A 20,349-nucleotide genomic window follows, 5' to 3' on the forward strand; every position below is an offset into this window, starting at 1 on the left:
GAGTTTTAATCAAGTTACTATCTTAACCGACCTAGAGCAGGCCATTTTTCTCTTATACTGATGTACTTGCAGTTCTGCTAAGTACAAATGCCTAAATCTCTGTGCGTTAACATGGGAATAATTTGCTAAATGATGCAACAGTTTAAGGATCATGCTAATGGGAATAAACTTAATTCCTTTCGTGTTTCAACAGGAAATTAATGAAATTATGCTAGCCTACAGGTGTCTACCAGCAAGTGAAAGCCATTTATCTTCCAGTCTTCTCACGCAAAAACACACAGAAGTGAGATTGTTAAAAAGGGACAATCTTTTGGGTGCTCCTCTTGAGGAGCAATATGAAAGAGCAAATGTAAGCCATTTACTTGCTACATAACTGGACACTTCTCAGTTACTCTTTGTGATGATGGCACTTCAAGAAACATTAGAAATAACATTAAACCCAGAAATTCGATTTATATGAGTATGTAAACTGCTGAGGACATTTTTCTATTCCTGCTCTGCTGTACTGCCCTGCACTATTAATGTGCAATCTCCTGCCTGTGGAATCAACAGGGTTTTTGACTTCAGTTTTTTGGTTTAATATTCACTATTAGGTGAGACAGTGGAAAAGTGGAAAGTGCAGTTTTATTGCAGTAATAAAGTATTTCTGAGTAATAAAAGCATGTCGTAGCTAAAGTGCCAGATTCAGTGGAGGGGGTAAAAAAGCATCTTTTAGCACAAAGGTACTTTAATGAGAGAAAATAAGTTAAATCCAGATGCAACTGTTGCATTTTAAGAAACTGAGCAGATTCAGTTTTTTTAAATAATCCTGTTGGAACAATTCCTTTGCAAAGTGTAAAACTTTTGGTGCATCAGTCTGTTTCTAATAACTTAATCTACCATTATGAGTAACAGAAAGAACTGTGATGTGACTAGTCAAAATATGTCATCATGGTTTTAACTTTGATACTTTTTGCAACTCATCAATATAATATTAACAAAAAAAGTTATGCCATGAGGTAGGTGCTAAGACCCACCTGTAAAACTGTAAAAAGCTGTAAAACTACAGAATGATATGAATAATATTTTTATAGCATTTCTTCCACAAGTTTTAGAGTACATGTAACTGGAAATAAATTGTTCTTTTAAATCTAAATGTCTGAAGATATTTGCCGTAATATTTATTTCTGTCATTCTACACCTGAAGCTGGATAAGTGGAGCAGAGAAGACAGAGAGATGAAAACTGGCTCTTTTCATTTTGTTTCATTATGTTGTCTGGGAATTTCTGGTCGTAGAACAATTAACTCAGTGTTCTAGATAGTAGACCCACACGTTAGATTTTCTACTATAACCCCTATCTTCCACTTCTGTATTAACAGATAAAAGAAAAAAATTCAACAAAAAACAAATAGAACACCAGCAACAAACACAGTAAAACAGGAATAAGTAACTCCACTAGAACAAGGGGTAATGGGCAGAAACTGATGCACAGGATGTTCCATCTGAATAAGAGGAAGAATTTCTCTTATGTGCAGTTGACTGAGCACAGGAACAGATTTTCCAGAGAAGGTGTGGAGTCTCCCTCACTGGAGATATTTGAGAACTGTCTGGACACAATTCTGTGCCATGTGCTCTGGGATAACCCTGCTTGAGCAGGGAGGTTGACCAGATGACCACTGTGGCCCCTTCCAGCCTGACCAGTTCTGTGGTTCTGGGATTTATGTAGGTACAGTGGAATATTTTCAGATAATTTTCATTTTACACCATTGTTTTATGCACTCCAAACATGTATGCAAGCAGCTCTTGAAGTTACCCACTGTATAACCCAGGCTTATGTTCTCTTTCTATTTAACTTCAGTTCCTTAGTAGTTCTACTTTACCTCAAGTAATTCTGAGTTTTCTGCCTGTGGTAGCAGTATTGTTGCTACCCAGATTTTTATATTTGGGGTATGGAAAAGGAAAATATTCTTTCCACACCCTCTAGTCACGCAGTTTAGTGATCCATGCTGTAAATATGTAGATTTCAGGGTTCCTTTGATATTTCTAATATAATGAAATGAGGGTACCTCCAACTTCTGTGGACAATATTAAAATTAACAATGTATTTGTTTCATTCTATCAATGTGTATGCTTTGTCTGAAAGTGTCATCTTATTAAAAAGAGGCAGGTTCAGCTGCAGGTGGAAAGAATGAGAGACAGATGACAACAGGAGTGGAGGAAATATGTGTTCCTTTAGCCCATCTTCTCTTTGGCCAGTGCAAGCTGTAGGTTTCACTGTTGATAACAACAATGATTTCAATTAGTTTTTTGTAATACAATTATCAAATATGACATACAGTATTTTGTTTAAGGAGTAGAATAGTACAAATTCAACATGGCATATGTTCAGTGAATTAAGTACCAGTGAACCATTTTTATGTTGATAAAGTAGACATGCTTTTATGGAGATCAAGGTTTTGCCCAGTGCTGTGTAACATTTTTATTACTGAGATAAAACATAAAACAATTAGATTTCAATAGGCTCATGTGATGCTCTTTTTGGGTATCGAGTAAGAGGGGAATTTTAGACATTATAATTGTGTTTTTTAGTGGTACTACTGCTACTAGAATGCAATGTTTGGATTTGTATAAGCCTGTGGTTCTAGACAGCTGATGAGACACTGAAGAGAATGGAGGAAACAAGGCAAATGATTTCTTCAAAGACTGGATGACATGTTATGGTGAGAAATTCAGGAAATTCTGTCTACCTTGAGTAGCCAAGGGGGTGTAAATAGTTGCCCACAGTGTGTCAATAGGAGCACCTCAAGTGAGCAGCAGCACAAGCAACAAGATTCAGAGCTTCTGTCTAATATGGGCAGAGGATATGGGCTTCCAACTGGAGGTTACACACCCAGGGTAGACAAAAAGAACAATTTTAATGGCAATGCTGGTTTGTTGAGACAGATTTCCTAGAACTGTGACAGACTGTACATAGATGGCAGTTTCTTTAGCCAAGACTGGAAGTGCTCAGTGCACGTCAGCTGTGTGAGTAACCATGGTAACAGCTGAAACCAAGTTCAGCAGTCCTATAAATGAGCAGTTACTCTGTCTGACAAAAACCTTCCCCTCATCCCTGAATTGTAGTATGTCCTGAAGTTTTGCAAATTTGGGGGAACAGTTTTTTCATCTGAGGGATAACCTTTGTTGAGTGCTTTCTGGATTTTATGGATAGGGACCACTAGTTGGAGCATTTCTTCAGTGGGCGCATAGAAAACCTCTTGGAGAGACAGAACCCAGTGCATTTTAGGACAGTATTTCTTAAATTTATCACTTCAAGGAAAAAAACTTCCCACTTAGCAGTACTTCATGGCCAGACTGAACTCCAAAGGTCCAGGCATAGAGCTTGGAAAACACGTTTTCAGATAAATCAACTCTCCTGCTGTTTTTTCTCTCCTCTCATTCAGGGTGAAAGTATCTTTCAAGTGGACATTAATTATTAATGAGTTCAAGAAGAGTAATTATAAAAATTAGTTAGTTTAGTTGTTATGCAGTTCATCTCCCACTTGTTATGCATTTCTGATATATAAACATGGACAGGAACTCTCAGACAGCTCTGCACTGCTTTATGTAGGATATTATTTTAGAGTTAAGAAACCCTAAAGCAAAAGTGCAGTGACAGTGTTTTTGCTATACTCCAGTTTTGTGTTTCTGGTTTTTAACAAATTGATATAATTATATTTTCCATAAGTATTTTGATTGCCTTTCCCTTTTACAGTGTCCAGTGTTTTCCATTGTTTTTAGTTTATTTTGATTCACCAAAAACTACGTTAAAATTATACTGAGGGGTTACTGCTCTTCTGTAGTTTATTGCCTTTTTGTATGATTTCTTGTCTCTCATGCATTCATTTGTGAAGATCCTAAAATTAATTCCTGTTCCTGTGGTTAATCATTTCCATCAGAGATTGTTTCTGTTTTCTAAGCAGATGCTTTTCAAATTAATAAGATATTGATTAATCACAACCTTTATATCCCTAAAGTTTCAGTGTTTGTACTCTGAAGTCATAAGGTATGGCCTAAATGTTCTTTCTTTAGAATTTTTAAATTTGGCTGTTGGATTACCTTCTTTTGGCTGTCCACTGTGGAAACAAATCTGACATAGACACTTATAAAATCATCACCTTTCAAGACAACTGTAGATATTGAGAGATGGTAGCTGGAAAGACGAAAGAGGCAAAGTGTGTCTTTCATCCACGCTGGGACTTCTGTGTGGGACAGAAGTCATCACAGAAGAGGGAAATCTCACTTTACAAATGTTCATCCTGTCAGCTCTCAGGCCTTGACAAGGACTCCAGTTCTTCTAGTTGGGATCCAGAAGTGAAAGCCTGCTGAAGATATTGTTTCTGCCTCTTGATCCCTCCCCACCCACACACCTCCAAACCATGCAAACTTTACCTTCAGTCAGGTCATCAGCTCTTTAAAGGAAGGCAGAAGTAGGAACAGAGGCAAAAGCAGAAATCTTTGGTATTTTCCTTTTGTTTATTTTTTTCCTGACAATGCTGTTGGTGAGTATTTTTGATTGCAGCAACACTAACTTCATCTTTGCCTCCTCTCGGTTTCCGGTGTGCATGCTCAATTAAATATTGTTTTTCATTTATCTGGAAAAAGTCCCTTTAAAGGTTGCCATTATAGACCAGTTGCTCATGTTCCTATTTTATTGTCTGATGGCTTTGATGCACTGGACTCATATTACTGTGATCTGGTAGGGTTTTTTTTTTGTTTTGTTTTGTTTTGTTTTCTGCTGACTAAAAAGATTTAAAAACCCATTGGACATTTGACAAACAAGGAAAATTGCTAATACAAACAAATTCACCAAAATTGTCCCTAGAAATATTATTATGGATGTCATGTTTGAGTTACTCATATGACACATTCTAACTGGAATTGTGTTTTAGTTAGTTTGTTGGGTTTTTTTTTTCTTTGTTTGTTTGTTTCTGCAGGGGCAGGGTTGGGGGGGGAACGACACCATTATTTTCTAACTTTAAGGATGTTCTGAAGGAAATAGGTTAGCTCCCACAGTAAGCAGTACCCATGCTGGCTTTAAAATTCAAATGTTTCATTAGACTACCTTTTCCACTGGCAGCTTTCCTTACATTCTGAAATCCTTCAAAAACCCCACTATAGTGCATGAAGCTATCACATAAAGTTGATTTTACGTTTTCCCAGTCTCAAGCTACTTAGTGCAAATAAAATTTTGTGCCAGTCAGCCCGAGATGTGTTACAGCTCTGTTAAAGCCCAGTGTGTTAATTACAAATGTTTTGCACTGTTAGGATGATTCACAGATTTCTTAGAAATAGGTTTCCTTCAGCAGCATGGAGTTTTACACTACAGTCAACAGAATGTTGCAGAATAGCAATTATGGGAATAAGGAGAATGCACAAGCTATTGGAGTGAATGCTTTAATGCTGATACATTTTTTCTGATAAAAGCAACTCAGATAAGAGGATATGCAAGTTATTGTAGCAATTAGTTTTTCTAAGATGTCTATCTACATGAAATGTTTCATGGTAGGGAGAAAAGCCACAACTTTGTAGTAGAATGCAAAGTTTATTACATTTCTAGACTACATTATCCTTGTCAGCTAGATTAAAGCATTCTCCTAGTTTCTGTCCTATATTACCCTAACAAGTGAGGAAATAATGTAGTGTTGTTACAGGGAGTAGCTTATAAATTTTGACATAAGTGTGAGAGAAATCACTTGAAATGTGAGGCAACCAAGAGGAATAATTAGGAACAGCAGAATGATCTCAGTAATATGACAATAGTTTCTAAAGCACCCCACAGGATTGAAATCATCAGGTTTGCTTGACCTATATCTTTAATAATACAGCTCATTGCCCTTGTATTGAAGCTAGAGGGTAGGACAAAGTATAAGCTTTATCATGTTTTAGGAGAAATTGCAAAAAGTTTATTTATTAACACAGCACGAAATGGCCCATTTCTATGATTACCAAACAGGAAAGCAAGTTGGGCCACAGTTCACCACACAGAACACTTTATAGTCAGGCTTGGCTGGCAAAAAATATTATGTAACACTCAAATAAGATAAATGGCTGCATTGGCAGTGGAAATAACCTTCTGTTTAATTAGAAAATAAGAGCTATATGGGACAATAAAAATGGTTACTGCTGCCTTCAGTCACCGTTTAATAAATATGATAGTGCTGAAGATAATGCTAAGTGTTATTTATTTGTGTAATATCATGGGCTCAGTAATTGTTCATGTTCTTGATAGTTACCCTGCATGTAGAATGAGTCCATTTCATGTTTTCTCTGTTTAATTTTTAAAAAGGAAAGAGGATTTTTTTAAACTGTTTTTAAAATCCTAAGATACGTTAACACCTCAGTGATGCTTTAACCAAACTACTGATTTTCTCAGCTTACCTTCAGGGCAATTAAGCTTTGAAAGTGTTTCATGCTTTCCAGGCTGGATTGTCTATCTGCCTTGGCTATGTTTCTACATCTTTAAGAGGAGAGCATGATTTGAATTTTTAGCTGTCTGTTGCATCGCGGCTGTGTTTTGAATTAGTCGAGTTCTAAAGTCTGGTTTTAGCATGGTTTTACCTTCCTTTGGAGGTTTAAGCACTAAACATGCAAATCAAGTCCAGCAAGGCACAGTGTGGAAGACTGAAGATTTCAGTGAAGGCTTTTCCCTAAAGGGAATGGTTCTCACTAGGAAATCGAGCATCAAATTGTGCAATGTGCATATGTATCAAAAGTTTCTTTTCTCTATAGAGCATGTTTATTGGATATCACATTGTTCCAGGCTTCAGCTCTTCAGGAACATACACATATTTATCAAATGCTTGACAGAAAAGCAGGGCATGGGATGCATTTCACAATGTATTTTTAACAGGCTTGGTATCCCAGCACTATTGCTTTTGGTCACAATCTTTCTGTTTCGAATCTACAGTAAGTACAGGGATTTGAAAAAGGATATCAAAGACTTTCCTTGGTTTTATCCAAAGGGATAATTCACAAGATGTTTCATCAACAAGCTTTAACCCCTCCTTCCTTCCCTACTTTCCTTCCCCCCCAAATGTAGACTGTATGTCAAGAGGCAAAACAAAACAAAACAAACCCCCTTTTCTTCACACAATTCACTTTAAGCTTTAAAATCCTCCAAAATCCCCAATCTCCCTTTGCAGTCTGGTTCCCACTCTCCAGCTTTCCTCATCTCTCTCAGAAAGAAAAAAGCTCTTCTTTAAGGGACTGATAGGTTGTAGAGCGATGCTTAGCAACAACATTCCTGTGCCTTAAGTAGCTGCAAGCCCCTAGCTGAACCCTTTGATGTGACTGTCAGGGCAGATTTATTTTGTTTTAGCACATTGTCTACTTGTCCAGATGTATCAGGAGATAAAAAAGAGTCATGTTTACACTCTTTTTGGGAGGGGGAGGAGGGGAGGAGATGTAATTAAATCGCATTTTTGATGAATCTCTGAGAGATCGAGATGAAGAACAGAGGAATTGGCTTGAATATAGAGGGGAAACCCATTTGCCTGCCCTGACACCTGACACTGTAGGAAGATGAAGTGTAAAGCCATAGCACAATGTGTTGATTTGGTTCTGCTGAACCCTTTAACTTTGTGTTTTTCATGTGTTTGTGGTTCACAAGAGTCCAGAAAGGCCTGTTAGAGAGTAGCAGTTGTGGACCATAGAGTCTTTCCTCTATATGTGTATATTTCATCAGGATGAAAAAAAAAAGTGGTTTTCTCTATAATATTAATGTTATTGATCACATATCCCAGGAACTCTGTCTGTGGTAAGTGGCTGTCAATCAAATAATTAAAGAAAAAAAGCAAAAAACAGCAAATTGAGCCTCAGTGATCTTGGATAAACAAGTGTGCAGTGTGAGGCAGGCCTTGCTGAATTCTCCCAGAGAGCAAATACCACAGATAAATCCATTTTTGTTTATTTGCTTTTAACTTGTACATTTAGCAACACCATTCTGAGCTCTATTAATAACCTGCAGTGTGCAGTGACAAGTCTGATTCCAGCATTCAGTATGCTGTGGGTATGCCAAGTGAATAAAATGCTCGTTTTAATCTGCTGTTACAAAAGTTAGTCTATTTGCATTTTAAATAGGTTACACTGCAGCACCCCCTTCTGCTGACTGAATAGAGTGACAAGAGGTTTGAACTGCAATTCTGTCTTATTCCCACATGACAGGATGGAGATGCCTTGAAAGCATTTTTAACCTTCAAGTTTCTTAATTCTTGTGCCTATTAAGCAAGGAGATCAGCACACTCAGCAACAGTCATTAAAGTACTGATATCTTGTACCTTTTAGGATCTAGCTTTCATTTTTTTGCAACATTTTCCATGATTCCTAAAAAATCGAGGCAGGTAGAAGATACAAGGATAAATAGCAAAGCAAAGTAAGCCCTCTAGCATTGCAAACAATTTTGCCAGGCCAGTGAAATTTACGCACGGTTCTGCATTCCTCTGATTATCATTGAATGTATTTGCAAGTGATGATATTACACAACTGATTTAATTTATGGAACAGTCTTGGAAGCTCCTATCTAAAAAATGCAACTTAGCTCGATGATTTTGTCTTAGCTTTTGAAGAATCTAAGGGTATCAGATTGGGAAAAGGAGGTGGAGAAGTTCTGAGTCACCTTATTTCAAAACAGAGGACTATGAAAAGTAGTGAGTTACGATATCATATGCAATGTGTATTTGAGTTCTGCATCAGTGCTTGTATGCAGCTTATATACTGTTGCTATGCCACAGCATTGCAGGAATCTTGGCAGTTACTCCACCACTGCTATGTTTTGTAGTTGTGATTTAATTGGTTGAAAAATATTGCAGGGAATGACTGAAGGAAACTTGGAATCTAATACAATATCAGTGTACTTCTCTTCACCTCGACTTACCTATGCTTTTGGCACCTTCTGTTGAAGTTGTAATCTCTGAAAACTCCTTATTGCTCTTTCACTCCTTCAGAACTGTTGGGCAATGAGTGAAATGCAAATGTCATGTTTGGGTGTTGGTGAGGTGGGGACTTACAAAAAGGTTAGCGTCTGCTAGCATCTCAAAATTCATTTGTGGTTCATTTCACAAGGCACTTAAAAGAATAGTTGTCTACAATAACTCAAAATTCTCTAACAACAGTTTCAGAGTTTTGGGTTTTGGGATATGACAGAGTTGTTTGTGGTTTGCTTTGTCCTTACACTTGTTTTTACTAGTGTGTGTGCCCACTGAATCCTGCATACTGTAAATGAAAAAGAAGATAGCATGTGTGTTCTCAGAACATGAAGGTAAAGATGCTGATAAAGAAATGTAAGGTAAAATGTGTAATAATTGTTTGGACTCACTTACCCAATCTCAGGTCAGAATTCAAGGCCAACAGATTTTTCTTTAATGTTTTATACTTCCGGGGGACTTTTGTTGAGTACTTGATTTTCATTGGTAGCAATCTACGAGATGAAAAAGCTTTAAGAAATCTGTTTTAGGGATGAGTATGATTGAGCAACTTTGAATTTATTTTGCAGTGTGATTTTATATTAATTTATTCTTCTTTTAAAACCTAACATAACATTTTACAGTGAATAGATTGCTTGTTGGACTAAATTAATGGGTATTGCTTTCGTTCACTGTTGTGTGGATAGCATATTAAAGTGCTCCTTTAGGGACAGATTCTGTTAAGTACTGTAATGAAAGATACTGAGGCACTTGAGCAGTAAGGTTTAACTTATAAAAAATGAATATATTAGAATGTGGCATATGATTAGGGAGAGGTGGTAGCAGTTACTTCCGTTCAACTCAATAAACTGAACCTGAGCTGAAGAATCTCTTGTATCCTGCTTTTAAGTGTAAGTAGCTGAGATGCACTTTTGAAAAAGATAGAAGGCAAATACTATGCAAGAAATCATCACTTTTTATCTAATGACCTTTAAAAAATATTAAGAAGATGCTAAAATTCTTGGCTTTTAAGTGATATAAGTTGAAAAAGAATGGTCTTGGAAGTCAAAAAGCCTAGCGGGTGTGTTTGTATGCTATATGTTACAGTAGAACAAATCAATTCAGGCTCCTTAGATGCAGTCATTGCCTTGTGATTATATTTGTGTAAAGTCTTGGAGCCTTTGATCAAAGAAAGGCATTTGTGACTAGGTCTAATCCAAGCTCTTTAAGGTGTTTAACTTGCACGGGGGGGAAGAGGTTGATAACAGCTGGGATTTAAATTTAGTTTTGCTGAACTTTTGTTTTGAAAGGATTTCTATTATACACTGCTTCCTTTTCCATACAGAAGATGGATCATTGAGTAAACCTAAAAGGGAAAGAGGATATGGGAGGAAATGGGTGGGGACTTGGAATTAATCTTCTGAAGAAAAATGTTTGATCAGCGGGTAGGAGAGTATGAAATCCTCTGATGTTGACAGCAGGCAACTTTCTGACTAGTGTGTGATTGACAACTTTGATGCTCCAGTGGGGAGCGAGTGTCCAGCCGTGCTCAGGCATCCTCTGTCTGTGGGTGGTAGTGTTAATAATGTGGCAACTGGAAAGATTAATTGTGGACAAGCAGCAGGATTACGAGGAGGGCTTCACAGGTCTAAAAGGAACAGTGGTAGGAAGGCCTCTGATCTGTCAGCCCAAAAGGAAATTAGTTAGGGCAGGCTGGAGCAGGCTTAAAGAAGGGAGGAGGGGGGAGGGTAAGATGGAGTAATGGAAGAAGGGAAGCATTTAGGATATTAAGGCAAAATGAAGAGGATATTGAAAAAGATCATAAGGGGATGGGGCCAGTGTTCTTGAAAGACCTTAATACACTGCATGCTCTTACAGTACATGCAGAGTTCAGCTTGTTTTGCAGAGAACTGCAAAGTGACTTTTGTAGTGGTTAGAGCTGCCCCGATAGGTAATACCTGTTACTTGTTTCCAAATGAGCAAAAGAATGAACCCAAATTAAGGATTTTCAAGGATATCTAAATGCGAAATACATAGCAGAGAGTTTACTTAAGCTGTTTCTGCAAGTCACTAACTGCTGTGTGTTTTACTTCCCACCCTTTTTGGTAGAAGTAGGGATTTTGCCAATAAATTCTGTGTTACCATTAAAGGGGCCATTCATCATGCTTACTAATGTTATTAATCAAGATACACCACAGTACTCTTAAAATGAGATCATTTTGATAAATCATGTATGACATGAAAAGACTTTATTCCTTTTAAGTGCAATTTAGACTGTAATTTTTTTCCTCATTTATGATTCATGGGAGAAACATGGATAAAATTCCCTTGCACATTTACACCTTATCTTCAGTAATAATTCAAAACTGCTCTTAGATGAAAATTCAAGGGCTGATTCACCAAAGCTGAATGCCAACTCATTATTTTCTGGCATTCAGTAGTCCAAAAATAATGTCCATACATTAGGTGCTTTTCACAATAGTTGAATTTGGCTGCACACCAGACATATCGATTACACTCAATTAAGCCTAAATGCATAAGAATTATCTGCTGTTCATTTGCATTTTTGATCCCTGCTTTCAACCTTGCAATTTAACATTAAGTGAAAACTAAAAGGTAAAGTAAATTCAAGAGAGAAGTGATAATTTCTCCTATAGGAGAATAAGGGAATACTTTGAATCTGAAATGCTGTGAATCTTAAGTTGCACTAAATATGTTAAATGAGAAAAATTCTCTTTGTTTTTTCTTTTCTTCTTAAAGGTTATTGAAATTGGAGGGCTAACCAAAATACAGGATCACTGTTCTTGTCCTAATACTACAATAATTTGGCTATTGTATTAGTAGCATCACATCTGAAAATAAGCAGTTAAAATATCTGGAATGAATATTTTCTAAGGTCAAAGTCACTCTCTTGATTGTAGCTGAAACACTTATATTATTGATTAGATTTTAAAGTGTCAGAAATGGATTTTTGTTTACTCCTGTGTTTAGAAATATAAAAATAAAATGTCTAGTAGAGAGATTTAATTTGGATAGCAGAAATTTTACTGTTTCTCAAACCATGATTCAAAGAGGATTGGCTTGTTTGAGTTACAGTTCCCCCTTTGCTTCCTTCAACAGCTGAAATATTTGAAGGAACTTGTGTGGTTGCCAAAAATAGCACAGCATTTTTATTTTTGAATCATTGGTCTCTACAAACTTGTTTTGATGCAGCAGATGTACAATATGTCCTGAATACTACACATCCAAGTATTGCATCTTTTATTCCTTGAAAAGTAGAATTCAGGGATTAAACAAATTAGCCTTTTTTTTAGTCTAATTAGATTCCTCCACTCTTGAGAGCTAGTTGCCAGTGTGTGGCTGACAATTTTCTTCTAAATGGGTTATTTTTTTTCCCCCGTTCATTAAAATGACTCTAATTCATGCTGGAAGTTTAGCAAAGACAACTGTTAACTGGTGGGTAAGTCTGCTTGGCTGTGGAGCAAGGAAATTGGGAAATCCCATTCCGTCAAGAGCAGCCTCCTTTCCCGGTAAGGATGCTGTGCCACCCCTTGGTTTTCCAGAACATCCCAGTGTGCTGAGGTGGGTGCCAAACTCTGGCCAGCCCATTTGAACCCTCTGGCTGAGCTCCCAGCTGGGGAGGGGAGAGCCAGACCTGCTGTACTCTGCCATACAGAGTGCTCTGCTCAGAGCCTGCTTTTGCAGATTTTCTAGTCTCTTTCTCTATCCCTTCCTTTGTGCTTCTTCCCTTTTTCACTGGCTGTATGGTTCCCAAGTTCATAGAACAGCAAATGTACTGCAAATAAAGTTGTTCTTCCCTCACCATTCCCTAGAATGGAATAGTTGAAGACTTGGTGTATTGTTGCTCTCAAATTTTGATGAACATGCTTTGCAAATATTTTTGCAGTCTATTTACTATCAAATACAATGATTTGGACAAAACACACAGGTTAATATGAAGAGAAGTACCTCAGTTTAGCAAATGTTTGGTTATGTACATAACATGGGGACTGTGAGTAGTCTAACTTTATTTGTCTTGCAAGTCTTAAACCACACACTATGATCTACTGCAAAACTTGGACAACTTTAAGGCTTGCAAAAATAGAAGCTTCTTCTGTAATAATACTGTTAGAATTTCTTTACTGAGTTATTTGCTGACCTGTTCCTATAAAGTTGAAGCTACCAACCATTTTAAACAGCTTTCCTCAAAGCTATTTGTATGTATAGTTACTTTCCACTGCAACAAGAACTTCTGATGCATATGTCACCAATACTTGAAGACATAACTGTCACATGTCAATGCTGTCACTGTCACAATATTCCTGTGAATATTAAGAGTAATGCAATCTATACAAATCTCTTTGGAAAATAGCTTAGGGCCAAATGTCAGTATGTGGTAGGGAAAACAAATAGTTGTCTTTCTGCTGGTGCACAGGCTTACTCAGAAACGTGATTTGGAACTTGAGCCAGTGTTTGTGCAAAACAATCCTAACCCTGGATGGTATTCCATAGAATTAAAGTTGTTCTAACTGAATGCTTAGCTCAAAGGTAATGAAAACTGTTCTATATTTGACAGGGAATTATATACTGTACATAAAATAACAGAAAAACACCAATAAACAAACCCTTCTGTTCTTGCTTTTCCTAAAATTGGAAATAAAGCTAAATTGCCCCTTCACTCCAATATCCTTTTTAGAAGCTCTTGAATTTTGCTCACTCAGTGGTATGTTGCTGAAATGGCAAAGTCTCTTCCAGTAATTTTAGGAAAAGCTATCATCAAGCTGTCAACAGTCTAAATTGAGATTAAAAGTACCAAAGAGAAACCTTCACTATTATCACAGTCCCAAATAAGTACACTTGAATAGGCAGATAACATCTAGAGTGTACAGTATGAGACCACTTATTCTCCCAGGTTTTTGAGTGAGGTACAAGGATGAAGTCTGATGTTAAATAGTGACGTTTTTCTTTTTTTCTTACCCAGAACTACTTGACCCAAAGAAAATGTGTAGTTGTGAAGAGATGCCTGTTCTTGGAATTAATTCCAAATATCACATAGCTGGGTGTAAGGGGTCTCTATCTCTCCCTCTGACATGTTTTGTGTCCTTGGCTCATATTGGTCATCAGAGAGATTTCCAATAATTCATAGTCCAGAGTAGATTGAGCTGCAGGTTTGCAGTTCACCAAAATCAAGGTATTATTCATTCTGGCTGAAGGTGAGAGTTATAGCTCCAGCAATATGTCTCTGAACAGGAGGTTCCCTGCAGAGGGTTTATTATCACTGGTGAGTCAGCAGAGGCAGGATATTCTATATTTTTATTTGTATCCGATAAGTAGCATCCTTGCTGTTTAAGCAAACTTGTCTCTGTTAAGATCTATTAAGATGTTTGTTTTGATGCATGATGCATTTTCGTGTTGTGACCTGATTTTTCCTGGGGACAAAAACAGGATTATAACTCTGGTCTGACACAGAAATTGATGGCTGGTCTCCAAAAGCAAAAGCTTAGTGTACTAATCTACTCAGTCACTTAACATTTTTTATGTACTATCTTTTGGGAGTCCAACAGCTACAAGAAGGAAGATTTCCAAGTTACAGCCTTTAACAAACCATGATTAACATTCATTGTTGTGGATTTCTGATTATTGTTCTTGGATTTTGTCTGGCAATTAAGATTTGAATCTGAATTGTTTATGCTTTTTCTTCCCCAAAACATTGTAGCCCTATTTTATACCTTTATATTAACCAGGCATTGTAGAACTGGTGGTTTTTACAATTTAAAAAAAATACAAATTTTGAGGATATGTTTAATTATGAAGTAAGTACGATTGAGGTGGATTCCTTTGATTGACTTTTGCAGTTTATAAGTTGATATATCATTAGGGAACAAACTGCACAGAAGATAGCAATTATCTTCTCCAGACTCCCTTTAGTGAATTACCATGGGATTCAAGAAATAGTTTTGTTTTTGTATTTTTATCTCTATTTGCCTTACTTTTTCTATTACAAATTATCATGTAACCTTCAGTGAACACTGTCCTTTGTGTTTTCTACTTAAACCCATCATCGTTTTCTGTCTGTTGAAATGGGTAGGTTGTAAATATTGCAGAGCAAACTCTGTAACTGAAACTGGACATATCACTGCCATGTCACTAACTTAACTTAAACTGGATTTTAAAAGCTGATGTGATTCGTATTCACCAACACAATCCTTTCTTCTCACATCTTCTCCTAGCAGTGCAACACTGCTTCTTTATAACTAAAAAGCAAGATGGTAAATGTGGCTTGTCTTAGCTTTATATTGTTTTTTCCATAGCTTTCCTTCGACTGAAACATCCTACTGAATAAAAGTTATTTTATTGTAAACTATAGTTCTTCAGTCTAATATTTTAAAATTGGAATCATAGGATCTTGAGACTTATTATGGAGAAAGGTTTGGGTTTCTTCTCCCCTAACATTTTGCTTTTAAGGGTTCTGAGCAAGTCCTCTTGGGTACTTAATTCTTTTATTAGACTTTGGGTGTGGATTTTAAGTGTTTCTTATTAGCAATTCTATATACTTGTACACTTCTTTGCATCATAGGCACTCTATTTTGTAATAGATCCCTGCATTTACCTCACAGGGCAGTGGAATGGGAAAATTGCTTGGGATTTTTTAAATTTAGATTTGAAAAGTACAGTATCTTATACCAACTTTCTATTTTCTATCTCTTTTCTTATGTGTGGACTCACTAATAACTTCTTTTAGGTAAATACCAATCTGTTTCACTAAGGGGAAAATTTTTAAGATTGCCTAAAGATTTCCTGACACAGATGGTAACTTTTTTTAAGCTGTTGGCTGTATGAAAATATTCTTTTAGTAAAGAGAATGTCATTGTGTAAACTCTTGTGAGTACAACAACTTTGAGGAATTGCAAGCAGCCTTAAGAAAAACAAGTTAATCCTCCATGGCTGGTGAGTGTGTGCACCTGTAAGCACATGGCAGCACTCATGCTGCAGGTGCATCCTCTTTGCCTTCACTCAGAGCCCTGATGGTGTTTGCTTTGTCACACAGGCCTCCAGTGCTGCTGCCCCTGCCTCTCCAGAGATGCACTATACACCTCTGCCCTCCGGATCCAGAGACCTCACCAATCACAGAGGTATGAGCTCCTTTTATTGCTATGAACTGCTGCAAGGTGTTAAGCTTTGCTCTAAGGCCCTCTCTGTATTAGTTACTGCTGCATTTCACTTTACAGAGAATACCATGCCTTTCAAGCACTGTATGAGAAAACCATACCTGTCAAGACTACAGATTTTAACTCATATTAAATAGGATTTACAGGTAGTCTACCGGGAAAGCAAATAAATCTATGGATAATAACGTTCAGTGATTTTTGTGTGTGTGTGAGAGAGAGAAATGTAAAGAGATTAGAGTACTTAAACATTGCTAAGTAGATCATTACATGTGGCATTGGTAATTTTGAGAGAATTTGTAAACTTTCTAATATTTTTAAAGTGAGAGCTTTTTGGCAGTTTAGAAATTTAGGACTATAACTTTGAATTGTTAACACATTTTCATTGCAGTTAAAAGGGACTCTTCTCTGTTTTTCAACATTAAAGGGTGGATCAGTGTTCAATTTCCTTTTTCGTCATTCCTTAGAACTTAAAAAGCACCTTGGGCAAATTCACAAATTCCTTCTGCATACCTACGAAACAAAATGTTCAGGGGACAGGTGAAAAACTGAAGCACTCAGGAAGGGTGCATTCCAAGTTTTTTCACCCTTTTTTTAAAAAGGAGAACTTTGTAAAGCATGCAGCACTTTTTTAGCTTTAAACAAGAATAACAATCCTCTTATTTATTTCCCACATTACACGTTGATTCTACATTGATCATGTAAACCCTTTGTATAGAGGCAGATTTTGTTTAGGATACCAGGATCAAAGTCAGCCTTATATTTATGAATTGATGGTAGCTTAATTTTAGTGTATGTTCAAATTCTGCAGCACTACAGAAGATGGAAACGGCTGTAGTAGAATTCTGTATTACTTGAAACCTTCTGAAAGAATCAGGCACCTGAAGAAGGAGCTGTGATTCAGGTGTGAAGGATGAGGAAAGCAGCTGATGGGAATTTAATTTGTTGCAGCCTGTATCACTGTTGTGCTAGAGCTGAGGATGAGTAGGAAGCTCCATCCTGGCCTTGGTGTAAATTGCTGTGGTGCACAGGAAATCAGGTGTCCTAGAAGTGCTGGGGGTGCATTGTATTCTGTCTGACGCTGAGCTCACATGGAAACTGATGCTTTTCAAAGAGAAAAGACCAACCAAAATCCTGAATTTGAGCCTACACCTGGACTTCAGAGAATAAAAAAAACCTCTCCCCCTGAAAACCTGCAACCCAGTGCTCTTCCTCCCCACCCTCCCTCCTCCCCGCTTCCCAAGAGAAGTAGCTTTGATTTTTCAGATGTTGGCTTTGAGGCTGGATTTCTGACTTTGGATTAAATGGCTAGGGTCTGCTAAGACAATAGAATGACAGAATGTTTTAAATCCCTGAGTTCCTTAAAAATACTTAAAAAGTACCCTTAAAAGGCAGGTATCCTCAGATTTTTTTATTTTGATGATATTGTGTTGGAAGTGTGGCTTCATGGCTGATTTTGTTATCTGACTTGGCAGAAGAAATGCCAGTATCACTGAGTATGAAAAGCTGTGTGCCTGCATTATTGCCCAGCTCCTCTTGCCATGAAGCAGATGTGGGGCTGCAGTGGGTGCTGCACACACCTCCAGAAGGAGTTCATTCAGAGCAGGAGCTTGCCAGGCTCTGAGTACCCTCTGTCATCACCAGGCTTTCAGAATGCCTGCCCCTTGCTGTGAAGGGGGAAAATTATAGTCTCCGAATCACCAACTTTCCACCCTTAGCTGTTCACATAATTTTTATTACTTCTGTCTTTACTCTTCCCAGAAATATTCTGCTCTGCATGCTAAATATGCTGAAAATTTCCTTGTGATTAAGCACAGTTATAAATAAAGTAAATGGAGAAGAGAGTGTCATCCAAAGAAAGGGTGAAATTTGTCCTTAAAGAGAGATTGTTAGCATGATCCAATAGGCTTATATATATGTGTGCATGTCTATATATGTACACATATTTACAACGAAATAAGGAAGAAAACTTTCCAAAATTCCAGGTGTTGGAAGAACCAATTCCAAGCTTAGAACAACCTGCCGGCAAGGCCCATTAACTCAATCAACTTCTTTTATACAAAGAAAAATCTCTAAGTTCACAAGCCCATAAAAGATTAATTGCAGTCAATAGGAAAATCTCCAAGGGAAGAATGAAATACTTAAGCATGCTATTTTAGGTTCAGAATATCTTCAATTTTTTTCTTCGCTGAATGCTTTCAGTGTTGTAAAGTGGAATTGAATCAGCTGTTGCATATGTAAATATTGGTGGTTTTCAGTGCATACTGGAATGAAGAATGCTGTAAGTTTGTGAGTGTTATTTGTCCCTGGAGAAACTTGTTTACCAGAATCCTGAAGTCTGGCAAATGGTTTGGTACAGCTGTAAATTGATTTTTGGAGGACTGGGAGGGAGAGCAGGAGCAAGCTGAATGTATTTGATTGGTACAGTTTCACTTGGACATTTCTCATTCTATTTAACTATGATTTTTTACAGGGAGAACAAAACCATATAATTATGCATGGGTTGCACCATGTCTCTTACAGCTTGTGTGTTCATGCATTCAGTATATAATTTCCAGTCAGAATCTGGTCTTTTTAGGTGGACTCCATATTTTGTACAGACAATTTCAGGAACGGTGAAAAATCTCACTCTGCCTTTTAAAGCTCACAGCAACAGTATGTAACAGTATGTAACAGTATGTGATGTCAGCATGGAACAATATGGAATGATCACTGTAAATATTACATCGACTGTTATGACGCTTGAATATATAAGTACATGAAGAGAGAAATAAATATTGGATATATGTTTTTAAGCTTTAGAAAATTTCTTCTTATCTTGGGAAAATTGCTTTCCCTTATATGATGATGTTGCTTAGACCCACTTTTCTAAGTTGAACCTTCCCTCAGATCCAGTGTTCATATTTTTCAGCAAAAAATCTACCAGTCTTCTATTCCGATTTTGGGCATCTGACAGCAATATGATTTGATTCTTTATGTGATCTAAATTGCTATCCCATTAGAAAAGCCTTCCAAAGTGGTAATTCTATAGCTGACTGTGTTTTTGTTTTGATTGCAAAACAATAATCTTAAACTTCTAAGAGTCTTCCCTTGGTCTTTGTTAAACTAGGATTTTGCATCTCATTTTATATGGACTTAGAACCCAATGATTTACTTATGTGAAGTTTGTGCAGTCCTTTTACCTAGTTAAAACAAGTCAGTTTGAAGACATAACCTCCTGTCATACAAAGTGTTTCTTCTGTTTCTGTATCCTACATGTTGCTTGTATCATTCTCATTTTCAAATTTTCTGATGAAATAAAATAAATAGGGCCCACAATTCTGTCTGCTTGTTCAGATCTACCTTTAAGAAAAAAAAATCAAACAGAACAATTACTTATTTTAGTCTTTAAATAGAAATGGCCAGTCTCCCAGTAAACTAAAACAATAAAATGTAGCATCTTTTAGAAGAAATTGGCCCACAAATTTTGGTGCTTATGTAAGTTTCTTTTTAGTAGTTTATATGTAAGGCCCAGGTACCCTTCTGTGCATTATTGATAATTTATTAACTGGGTACATATCTTAAAATAGAAATTTCAATTCTTAACATAGTTGATATAGATGCAAAAAAAATTTTGGAAGTCATAATAACGTATTTGTAAGAATAATTTGTCTGATGTGTGGAAAAAGGCCCCTCAGCCTTCACCCCACTCAGGTTGCATATTTGTTTTTTTAAAACAGCACCTTTGGTAAGCAAGTGCCTTTCTCTGTAAGTATTCAAACTCAAATTGCCTTCTGAAAAGAACAGTACATTCCAGTTGGTGGGGAAAATAATAATTTATCATTCTGTCTCTTCAGAAGCAATATCACTAAATCATGACTATCATGGAAATCTGTTTTTCCTATACAAAAACATGTGCTCGATGCCTTTTGTATAAACAGTTATTTTATAATATTGTCTATTACCTGATTTACTTGAAAACATAGTAATTTGCAAAGCCATTTGGTTTCCAGTAACATTTTACAGATGACTCCTCCTTTTCTTGTGCTCTTGTTTATGGGAAAAAACAGTGGTAAGTCTACCCCATAGCTTACTGGTAAAAGGAAGAAGAAACAGTTTCCATTAAAAACTAAGCCTGTATTTATGTAAGTAGTTTTTAGAGTCCTAGCTTGGATTTAGGCCAAGGTTTAATAGTTCTAATCTATTATGACTTTTAAAAACCTTCTGAACAAATCCACCGTCCTGTTTTGGTGTCTATACAGTTAATTATCCAAGTGGTCTG

The 20,349-nt window shown here is 36.8% G+C and overlaps 1 protein-coding gene across 5 annotated transcripts in view; it reads left to right on the forward strand.

The window, feature by feature from the left end:
- Window positions 1-20,349, forward strand: part of LRMDA (leucine rich melanocyte differentiation associated) — a 661,880-nt gene that overhangs the window by 549,067 nt on the left and 92,464 nt on the right. For 4 of the 5 annotated variants that reach the window (XM_085063983.1, XM_085063980.1, XM_085063982.1 and 1 more), the window contains one exon: window positions 15,971-16,055. In XM_085063983.1, the coding sequence (XP_084920109.1) occupies window positions 15,971-16,055 (85 nt within the window). Of the gene's footprint in view, window positions 1-15,970; window positions 16,056-16,899; window positions 17,324-20,349 lie in introns of those variants that run through there. The other variant, XM_085063981.1, reaches the window with a different exon arrangement.

This window comes from Lichenostomus cassidix, chromosome 6, assembly GCF_008360975.1.
Source record: "Lichenostomus cassidix isolate B80296 chromosome 6, HeHo_3.0, whole genome shotgun sequence".
NCBI lineage: Eukaryota > Metazoa > Chordata > Aves > Passeriformes > Meliphagidae > Lichenostomus > Lichenostomus cassidix.